Here is an 11,312-nt window from a genome sequence, read left to right as displayed (position 1 = left end):
TATTAATTTCAGCGTTATTTAGCTATTAACTTCAATGTTTTCAGCTATCAATTTTAGCATCTTCAGCTATCAGCACTAGCATTTTTAGCTGCCAAATTCAGCTTACAGCATTCACACTAGTGTTATCGCAGGTGATGCTATTTATCTAGTTCATAGTTATGTTAAAAAGTTATGGTTTTAAAATTCTAAAAATTTAGTTTTAGTCCGTTCAATAATCCTGTTTGGTCCATTACCTAAACTGTGTTTTGCATTTTGGTCCCCTGTGCGATTGAGTTTGACGTACATGGATACTTGACTACAAGTGGGTGGAGCAGAAGACTTGTGGCTCTCCCAGCGTATTTTCTTACCATCTTTTTCAAACTGCATTTTTTTTTTTCATCTGTTCCTGAATCACAATTTGAATTTAAAAACGCAGAATTGCTTCATTTACTTTATATATGTCAGAGAAATGCCACAAGAATGTACTAAAAATATAGTTTTCATCATAGTGGATCTTTAAAGAAGTGGTAACTAGACGTAAATTGCAATCAACAATTTAAGCCTATCAGTTTAAAACCTTAATGAAGTAACACAAAAATTAACTTTTCCATGTTCTTTACCTCCTGCCCGATGCTGTTGTCCTCTGGTTGTGAAATGAGGGCAGCAGGGACTGAGGTCTGAGTTTGTTTGTAGTAAAATGGATATTTAGAGCCATCTCTTATACAGTGAGTGTACGTCAAATCACAGTCATATCCATACGGGCAACAATGGTAGCCATCCAGACAACACCTTCCCTGTAAGAAAATGCATTATTTCTTTTTAGAAAATGTCAGATAGGGAAAAAATGAAGTGGAAATAAGGCTCAGTGGAATTATCTACTACTCACAGGATAATAGGGGCAACAGAACCAGGCGCCCTTCGGGTGTCTGCAGCAGGTAGTGCGGTCGGGACACATGTAATAGCTGTCACAGTGAATAGCTGTACTCTTCTGTACCGGGCCGTCGTCGTTTCTGAGCTCCTCAACAAGGTTTGAGGACGGATCAAGAGCGGCCGGTTCCTCTGCAGCCTCCTTCTTCAACATGGGGATGCTCATCCACGGCTGGTCTGCTTTCTCACACATCATCGTGGCCAGGTTGCAGCGATACCCCGAGGGGCAGCAGTGGGCCTTGTCAGAGCAGCACACGGCCTGCAGACGGGACAAAGAGCCGCTCTCAGATCAACGTTTCAGAGAGAAGAGTGCTAAATGACTCCAGCTTACATCTGGGAGGGGGCAGCAGCTGAATCCATGTCCAGTCTGGCAGCAGGTGGATAGATCAGGGCACTGCCTTCCATCGGGACATTTGATGGAGCATAATGCAGACCCACACACCAACACTGCCACACAGAGCCACAAGGAGGTTCGCAACATCTGGAGAGGAGAGGATAGTTGTTTAGCTTCAGTGTGTCTAAAGTCTGGTCGTAAAATAAACAATACGCGTCCCCCAGCACTTTCTAAAAACAGCATGATTTCTTGATTGGGATTCAATAAACTTTGTCATAACTCATTGAAAATCTATGTCAAAGTCAAGGCCCTCCAGGGGATTACATCCGGCCCTCTAGATCATTTTATTTTATTGTTATTTTATGTTATCTTGTGCTTATTTAAAGCTTGAATAATTTTGACAAAATATATTGAAAAGTAAGTACAAAATTCAAAGTTATTTAAGTTGATTTTTTCTGGAATAATATTCCTGCTTGTTTTTATTCATAGTTATGTTAAAAAGGTTGTGTTTTAAAAGTTTTAAAAATATAGTTTTAGTGTGTTCAATAAATGGCTTGTGACCAGAGCCAGTAAACAGACACACATCACTTCTCTGTTGTCTGCTTTACATTCATTTCCTATTAAAGTTTACATTGATTTCAAAATTTTGCTTTTAGTTTTTAGAGACTTCCATGGTCAAACCCCGACGTTCATCTTTGACCTTTTTTTAACCCTCTTCGGCCAAAGTCATCCTAAGCAACCGCTTTAAGACTGTTCAATAGAAAAATAAAATAATGGTAATTTTTAAAAGTATTAAATTAGCCTTGATTTCATTTAGATTGGCCAAGTTTATAAATTCATGTCTGAGGTGCACCTAGAAGTAAGATAAACCAGGTTTTTGCATCCTTGCCTACGTCACAGGCTTGTTTTCTCAAGTTTCTATTCCTCGTCTTTGGGACTCCCTTACATTATTGCTGCATCAGATTGATTTTGTTGAGCGTTCTAAATCCCAGGTCAATACGTTTTTATTGTAGTCCTTGTTTTAACTTGTATTTTGACTTTTAGTTGGCCTGTTAATAAATTTTACAACCTCTGTGTTTGGTTGGTTCCATTCTGTCTTTTTGTGTATTATTTCTGTGGAAAGTGCTATAGAATCATTTTATGTTTTATTTCTGGTCTTAAAATTCACAGCAGTTTTGGTTTAAATGTATTTCTGTGAAGAAAGAAAAATGTTCATTAAATTTTAATATAAGATCTTTGCCAAAAGTTCAGACTGTCCTGCTTTAACCGAACAGGACTGATTTTTTTGGACACAAAACAGCTATTTTAAAGATAACTTGATACTGTAAGTAAGCGTTTACTATCTTCTTTAAAAAAACTTCTTGTTTGAACTCACCTTGTGTTTTATATTTCCACAAAACCAACCCGGTAAGCATTTGAGCTGAATCTATTGCAGATATATTTGAATAAAGGAATTGAGATTTGCTGTTCTTACCTTCAAGAAGTGTAAGTCGGTGTCTTCCTGTCACATGCCTCACACTTCCTCATAACCAAGAATCAGACATGCCTCTTTATAGCCTGTGTTGGACACTCCCAGTTAATAAATCTAGATGGTCAAGTTTTTAGTCTCATGACTGCCATAAACCGACTTCAGCAGTTCCCTTTTGAGATGTGTTAAAGCAAGCTTAATTATTGTCTAAAGTTACAACCTTTCAAACTTAAAGGTGTCATATTTTATCAGCTTCTTTCTCTAACAAATACCTTTTTTCTTCAAGTTCACTTGTCAGCGGTTTTAGTCTTTGCAGCACAATACCTTTTTTTCCCGTCACATTTTCTATTAAAGCAGATGTTTTTTTTACAACTGTTTTGCATAAAGAGATGAACCTTCACTGTCCTTTTCACCATCAAGTTTTAGTTTACCAAAAGTGTTTTTTTTTTTTAAAGTAAATCTAAAATTTCGCTCAGACATTTTATTGACCGGTAAAATAAAAATAAATCAGTTGAGAAATGTTTAAAATAAATAAAATTAAATTAAAAAAGGAAGTTGTGGTTAGCAGGAGAGGTGGAGCTTTTGGAAGGAGAATATGTCAAACTTATTGGTTAGTATAAGTCGGGGTGGGGCAAACGTTTCGTCTCGTGGGCCACAAAGGGCAGATGGGCCGGATCAGATGCTTGAAGTGTTTAACTCATATGAGAAAGAAACAACATGGAATCTGGACCAATAAAACACTTTTTTTAATTTAAAAACTGTGGGTTTTGTTCCTATTTTAGTGCCAATTGTACCAATTATTTGATGTATCTCTGGGAAAAACACACACTTGGAAAAACGCTGTTTGTTGGGTTGGAATGATCAGAAAAATGACCGTCTGAAAAACAAATCTTCCAACACAACATGAATGCAAAATAACAATAATAATTACAGGGAAATATAAAACATTAATATTGACTGTCAAAATAATTTATTCCATTGTGGGGGGCCAGTTTGAATGCTTTAAAGGGGCCTTACCATGACAATTCTACTTTTCGAGAAGCATTTTACTGATCATTCCTCACTATAAAGAACCCCAAAACAGTATTTTGATGCGTTCATGCATCTAAGAGTAATCCTCTAAAAACCTGCAGTCTGCAGCAGCCCCTCCCACATCCACAAAAACAAGCGGTTGGAAACGTGCTGACGTAAGATCGATGCCAACAGCTCCCTCCAGGAAGAGTCTGTGCTGTAAGCTCCGCCCCCAGACTAAACCAACACCAAATTTATCCCCTTATCCACTGATGATCAGCAAAAAAATGTTCATTTTAGATGCAGAATACAGTATATCTTCCAGTTGTGTCCTGTCCAATAAATTTCAGCTCAAATAGATGTTTGTTACTTTTTCCGCAGCGCTCCTTTAAGCCCCCCCCCCAGACCACCGGTCGGCACACCCGAGAAGGAGCCGTGTGTGTGTTGTGAAGCAGTGTAGCGATGGCCAGGCCAACTAAAGGCACATATATTGTATGTGCTTCCATCTTTGAAGAAGTTTGGATTATTTTCGTGGGAGAAATAGACATGCTGCCACAGACTCTAGGATGACGTCATGGAACGGATTCCAGCAACACGCGGCGGCAGGCGGAGCTTCAGGAATTGAGCCGTTTTACTCCCGGGTAGGGAAAAACTCACAAAATATAACTAATATTTCATAAATAATTCATTTTTTAGTGGTCCAAAGGTAATATATGATCTTATATATAGAGTTCACTCTGATAGGTTTAAGAAAATCATGGTAGGGCCCCTTTAAAGCGGCCGTGAATGCCCCCAGGCCGTAGTTTGACCACCCCTGCTGTATAGTTCTAAAGCAGAAGAAATAACTTTTTCCCCCTTTAAAATCATTTTTTATAATTGTATCTAGCTGGCCTTTCTTTGAACCCAAACAACTTCAAAATGGATTTTTTAAAATCAAAATCAAAAGTATTTCCCAGCAACACATTTTATTGTCACTGTTAATACATTTACACTGTAGTGTAACATTTCATCTACCGGAACAATTCCTCTTTACACATGTTAGCGGAGAGCCCAACATGTCTCATAACACAATCCAACTTCAATATGAGGTTGGCAAGACATCAGATAGTCTACATGCATGACACGTGCACCAGCACCTGTGCAGTGAAAGGAGAAACCTGGTGAGAAGCAGAAGGAAGACCAGCTTACTGAATGAAGTGGGTGTCTAAATATAAGAAACAATATTTTCTTGTCAGTCTTGTTACTGAATGCAACCTTCAGAATAAAAACATTTGACAGAAAGTCTATTAAATATGTACCTGCAAATTAAATATTTTAAAAATGTTTACTTTATTCCCTGGACTGCAGCATCGTCTGTCCTCATTCAAGTGAGATGAGATAAGAGTTTGGAAGTCAAATGCAAAATGATACTACATGGAAATAGTCAGGAAAAGAAAAGCACTTTTAGTCAAAGTCAGAGTCCGACTGAGATGCTGCTTTCTTTTTCTTTTTCCTGCCGTGTTTCTTGTGCTTCTTTTTCCTCTTCTTCTTAGACTTGTTCTAGGATCAAAGACATACATTTAGTTTTGTGAGATTTTTAGCATTTATTTTCACTGAGCAAAACTTAATGTGTATGGGTGCTCTTATTTTGAAAAGAGAAAAAAACAACCTTACACTGACTGAGAATTTCTCCTCCTCACTGCTTCTCTTTTTTTTCTTGGCTTCACCCTGAAAGCAGTGGAGTGTGATGATGAACAACAAACACAAAAACCCCCGCCAGCATCATCGTTACACAATACAGGACTTTGCATAAGAAGCCACAAAAACAGCTTTTTGAACTCTGAATAATAGTTGTTTCAACAGATTTTGTTGCTCAATAATTGATTATTTATTCTTACAAAATATATTTTAAAATCATCAACATATTAGATAAAATTTACAAAGACAAATTTTAATTTTAAAGCAAAATGAAAAAAATAATAAAAGGTTAAAAATATTTAAGGACAGACCCAAAATTACATGATCTCTCACAGCAACCATATTTATATTTCATACATGTGTTGTAATTTATGAGATCCTTAATTAAAAAGTTGATTTGAAGGAGAAAAGATACTTATTGTAGAAACAGAGAGATCGTGGCACAGACTTTCTCAAATCCTTTTTAATCTTTGGATATTGGGGAAGTCGAGCCTAAATTTGTGAAATTCATGACTTGACTGACCCGAGGCCAAGTCATGTGACTGGAGTCCACAACTCTGGTATTTTTTTATTAGTCTTTTATTTTGGAAAGATGCTTTAAAAACATACTGAGTGCTAAATAAACACGGCGAACAACTTAAATAAGAAAGATAATCTGCTTGCTGATTTAATTTTTTCTTATAAACCTGTGAAGGAAAATGAAGCAGAGAGAGGTAACCTTGTAGAGATAAGCAAAACTGGTACTTTTCTTGTAGATGCGTCATTTAATGTGCATATTAAGTCTTTTTTTCTCATAAAACTATTTTCAAAAAGAAATATTGAACCAAAAATTCTTAATCAAAGGTCAAAGCTTTAAGAACTTATGATGAAAAAGCAATTCATGTATAAATATCAAACATTGGTCGACAGGTGGGCACTGATCTGATGTTTTGCGGTTTTCTGTCATACTTACCATCTCCTCGCCGTCTGAATCGACGGCAGACTCTGAGGAGGAATTTCTGTGACTTCTTTCAGCCTTCCTTTTTTTCCGAAGTACCTTTTCCTCCTGGACAGTCGAAAACAAGAAGAAATTTAGAACAAAAACCAACATATTAACCCTTAAAATAATGAAACTGATTTAGATGACCTCATCTCTGTCCAGCTCTTCTTTTATTCGTTTCCTTTTCTTTTAAGAAGAAAAAATATATATGTTTATTACATCCCAACACTTTTTAAACACGGTCCCAAAAATGCTATTAGACAAACAGGAAAACCTTGGTTTCTGCATCTGAATCCTCCTCTGGGCTGTCAGATGCTCTTCTGGCTGAAAGTTTTTTTCTCTTCCTCTTTTTCTTTGTGGTTTTCTTTTTTTCCTGCATGGGGGAGAAAATAAAAAATCCTGACTTTTGTACTGCTATTGCACAACTGTAAGAAGGAGTTCCTGTTTGCAGGGAGTGACTAAAACAAGGATGAGTGAACAAAGAACTTTCTTTTGGATGATAACATTTGCCAACTATAAGTTAGAGACTGAAACTGAAAGTATCTGACAGTAACTAACCTGTAGTGCATCTGTTCCTCCATAGTCATGCTAAATATGAGTATTTTTGTTAAATACATCCCTACCTATCTGTTAGAAGCCTAAAGGGAATTTTTGTGATTGGCAACCTTGAGACAATGACAAAAAATGTATCTTTAAAAGTTCTGCTGCCATCAATGTCGTTGAAGTTCCACCACTTATTGATCTATTGTAAAAGAGTTCCCCGTTGTCTTTTTATTATGATTGCGACTAAATCTCGTGGGTTGCGTCTCAAATCTTGTGGTCTAGATTTGGTTGTGACCAATTAGATTTAAGTCACAAATTTAGTGAGTCGTGACTCAAATCTTATTAGTTGCGTCTCAAACCTTGTGGGTTGAGATTATGTTGTGATCCATTAGATTTGAGTCGCGAATCTCATTGGTTGTGACTCAGATCTCAGTGATTGCGACCAAATCTCGTGGGTGGCGACTCTGATCTCGAGGGCGGCGACTCTGATCTCGAGGGCGGCGACTCTGAACTCGTGGGTGGCGACTCTGATCTGGAGGGTGGCGACTCTGATCTTGTGGGTGGCGACTCTGATCTCGTGGGTGGCGACTCTGATCTCGTGGGTGGCGACTCTGATCTCGTGGGCTGTGTTTCAAAACTTGTGGGTCGACCCGCGAGATGTGAGACACAGCTCACGAGACGCAAGTCAGTTGAGCAACCGGAAATAGTTCTGACCCGTTTGCAGTGCCTGCCGTTTTAAGAATGTTTTAGAATGTTACGTTTAAGGCGTTCTTGAATGTGTGTCACATACCCGAAGTGCATGTAGAATAACAGATTGATAGTGGCGCAAGTTTGTGATCACCCACCTCATCTTCAGACTCTGAAGAGGAGCTGCTGGAGGAATCAGAACTCGATGAGGAGGAGGAGGAGGAAGATGAAGAATGCTTGACCAAAACACAGTGAATGCAGGGTTCATTAGATTTGAGGTTAAACACTTGATTAAAACATTTACAAGGTTCCGGAAGGAGAAATAGCTTTAGTAGACTTTGCATGAACGGTAGTTCAGCTTCTCCTCACCCTGCTGGATTTTTTCTTCTCTTTCTTCTTTTTCTGGTCGTAGAAGAAAACCAAAAGGAAACTAAACTGAGTAAATGAAAGATTTTAAACAGAACAATTTCAAATAAAGTTTAGTCATATGTTTTCATACCTCTTTCTTTTCTTTTCTGTCGTCTTTTTCTCGGTCCGATGATTTTTTGTCTCTCTCTTTGTCAGTTAGTAATCTTGCTCTGTGTTTAGCCAGCTCTTTCCTCCATTTCTGAAAAAGTTAAATGTTAATATTTAGAATTGTTATTTTTAACCAAAGAAAAAGGAACAGTCCTGGACTGTTGGGAAGTCTTTAAACAGCATGTCTGAGGAGTACAGAGAAGTTCTCTCTGTCAAAATGAGAAGTCAAATGAGGGAAAACCGACATAGTGGAAGGCGGAATTCAGAAAAAAAAGTGAATTAAATTAAATTGAAAAGTGTCTAAACTAACTTCCATCATTTCAATATTTAAGTTAACTATGAATGGATGTTTTTAATCTACAAAAGTATTGCTAAATCTATTGCAACCTAATGCTGAAAGGGGTGGATTTAGGTGATAAGTTACCATTACAAACACATGTTTTTTTAAATTTTATAATCTTAACTATTTTGTTTTTTAACAAGAAATGTAGCTTTGATGTAAGTAAATCAAACACTCAAGGACTACATAAAACATTTGGATTTAAAATAGTTTTAATAAATGATCAAATGGGTCGAAACGTGTTCCCGTTTTTGTCAAATTGATTTTAAGCTCATTGAAATGGAAAGAACGGTTACCTCGTTCATCTTATCTTCAAAGTCCGCCAAGGCTCTAGAGCCTTTCTTTTTCTTCTCCAGCTGCTCTTTTAGCTCTTCCCTGTTAAAGCACAGACAATATATCTCACTTAAAACTGGAAAGCAAAACAATCACTGGTTTAAAGTTCATTATCTGAGACAACTGAAACCCCTTTGCTTTGAACAGATGTAAAAGCCAATTTGTGTAAAATAATTTGATTTAGGATGCATTAAACTAAGTCAAATTCTTGTCTAGCTTGACTTAAGGCAAAACTAAAAACTAACTGGCACTAAAATCTCCTTAATTGTCCTAAAACTTTACTTATAGAGCCACACTGTAAAATATATGTAATAAAATGAACATATTAAACATTAAATGGTTTATAATGTAATATACATCACACATCAAAGCAATAAAAAAAAAACTATTAATACAGCAATTCATATCTAGCATTGCTTCTTCTTTGTCAAAACAGAAATTTTACTTGTTTAGAGCCCCCAAAATTGAAATAAGCCCATTACAATATATGGTGGCTGTGCAAACTATCATTTTTTTAAAAAGTCCGTCCTCAAATATTTTTATGAAAGTATTCCCAGTGGTCTTACAATTGTTGTTTCAAAGCTAAAATCAATAAACTGGCGAGTTTTCTAGGTCAACGTTTCTGCAGTGACAGAAGCTCATTGCAAGTTTACGTCTGAGTTGTTAGACTGTTGGTGCAGAGCAACCCCGACTCCCTTCCCCTCCCCACTGCTGAGAGCTCCCTGTTTACATGCTCTCCCAACAAACGTACATGGATCTAGTCGTCTACCACTAGTAGACGAATCAGAATGGCCTGTGGCCTGCCCAGGATACTTTGTACATCACAAATACAATCTTTTTCAAATGGAAGTTTTGTCTGAATCAAGAAATACTCAATACTACTATTTAAAGCTTAATCTTCTTAATATATGTCTTCCATCATCAGTAAAATGCCACACGAACATACACACATTTTTATACATCTTTATAAGTTCTCACTTCAAAATGTGGTTCAGTACTTATGTTGACACTAATAAAAGTCTAAGACTGCATGTTAAATATCAAACATTTAAAAATCCCTGCAATGGTGGCTTTTAAATTACACATTTAGCTGCAATCATAAATATTAAGTAAAAAGACAAATTGTCAAAGTGTAACTGACAATAAAACGTTTCCAAAAGACAGAAAGATGTATATGTCAGTGTGGGCTACACCTCACCATGTTGGTCGAGGTCTGCTCAGATAATCCTGTATGGTTGGTCCTGAGGCCTGTGATGGCCCCCTGGCTCTAGCAGCTGCTATGGGGTTGATGTAAGCCTGAAAACACAACACAAAACGTATTTTTGATTTAATTTGTGGGCACAAATACGACAAAAATAAGCTTAGATCGATTTTAAAAATCAAAATAATTACAGAAAAATATTCCATTTGCACCAGAGAAATCGATGAAACTACCAAACTAAAGACATTAAAACTGTGTGGACTCCGTGTCTGCGTGGTTCTCATGGACGTAATCCCTAGTAGCCATGTGTTAGTGACTGACACTATTGTGTTTTGCTTATGCGCAATACATCAACACAAGCGCCTGAGCGTGCTAAGCTAATGTTGGTACTTTCTGCACAGCACCGATCTTCTGCTATGTTGATGACCAGTGAACAGCAATACGGCCATACTACAGCTTTAAAATATATATTTATAAACCAAATTTGACTAAAGGTCAGCTGGTGGATAGCTTTACAGAACGATAAAAGCAGAAATATGGCACAATTCAGAGCATTAAAATAACATGCTACATTGAGCTACAAGTTAGCGCTAAGCTATCTATGCATCATTATTTGGTTTCTTTATTTAAAAAAATAGCCCAAGAATATTTATGTAAATAAAAAATTCCAGTTACGCAGATAACTTACCACACGATTGTCCCTCTTGCCCATATTGAATACAATACCCTAAAACAATTCGGTAAAATGATACTTTGCTAGCTTCCAGCTAGCTACTTGATATTTAATGGAAGATAACCAGCGCTGCGGTTTCATTTCTTCTTCGGGTGTGTTGTCTGCATCCCCGGTCGTGCTCTCTACTGTCCCCTTTTGGATACTTACCATATCACATCCTACCAATAAATCAACAAAACCCAATGAACAAGAACTTTTTCTTAATGTCTCAAAACATAATTTAGATGAGGTTTTTTTGGTATTATTAAAATAAAAAAAATCTGGCTATTATTTGACATCTTGAGCATTGTCTAGTAATTATGTAAGCAGAGATTTTTTTTTTTAATTTACGGAAGCCCAACAGACACTGCCCGCAAACATTTTTAAAATATCCCCAAATAACAAAAACATGTTTAATAAAAATACCAACAGTTGATTGAACAATTGTTTAACTGATCAAAACAGCAAACATTAATGTAGTTGTTATTAGATTAAAAATAATAATAATGATATTCACACTTACTATATTTTTTTGCTATTTTTAAAGATAATTTAATTATTTAGTCATTTTACAACACAAAAATGTACCTACAATGCCACATACT

At 36.7% G+C, this 11,312-nt stretch overlaps 2 protein-coding genes across 3 annotated transcripts in view; both read right to left on the bottom strand.

Annotated features, from left to right (window-relative positions):
- Window positions 1-2,835, bottom strand: part of grn2 (granulin 2) — a 4,775-nt gene extending 1,940 nt beyond the window's left edge. The window contains exons 1-4 of one of the 2 annotated variants that reach the window (XM_024257734.2): window positions 2,715-2,835; window positions 1,238-1,387; window positions 866-1,165; window positions 600-773 (exon numbers count right to left, since the gene is read on the bottom strand). In XM_024257734.2, the coding sequence (XP_024113502.1) occupies window positions 600-773; window positions 866-1,165; window positions 1,238-1,387 (624 nt within the window). In that variant the 5' untranslated portion in view covers window positions 2,715-2,835. Of the gene's footprint in view, window positions 1-599; window positions 774-865; window positions 1,166-1,237; window positions 1,388-2,615 lie in introns of both variants that reach the window. The other variant, XM_024257742.2, reaches the window with a different exon arrangement.
- Window positions 2,836-4,665: 1,830 nt separating this feature from the next.
- Window positions 4,666-10,875, bottom strand: fam133b (family with sequence similarity 133 member B). Its single transcript, XM_024260599.2, has 11 exons — window positions 10,684-10,875; window positions 9,993-10,090; window positions 8,758-8,836; window positions 8,105-8,212; window positions 7,975-8,007; window positions 7,764-7,841; window positions 6,650-6,748; window positions 6,523-6,561; window positions 6,349-6,441; window positions 5,373-5,426; window positions 4,666-5,258 (listed from the first exon to the last, which is right to left on the bottom strand). Exons 1-11 carry the CDS (start codon window positions 10,705-10,707, stop codon window positions 5,163-5,165), a joined length of 801 nt encoding a protein of 266 aa, XP_024116367.1. The 5' UTR covers window positions 10,708-10,875; the 3' UTR covers window positions 4,666-5,162.
- Between the last annotated feature and the right edge of the window lie 437 nt (window positions 10,876-11,312).

Source organism: Oryzias melastigma, linkage group LG11 (genome assembly GCF_002922805.2).
Source record: "Oryzias melastigma strain HK-1 linkage group LG11, ASM292280v2, whole genome shotgun sequence".
NCBI lineage: Eukaryota > Metazoa > Chordata > Actinopteri > Beloniformes > Adrianichthyidae > Oryzias > Oryzias melastigma.
The sequence above is the reverse complement of the archived record's forward strand: the minus strand, read 5'-3'. Positions and strand labels throughout refer to the sequence as shown.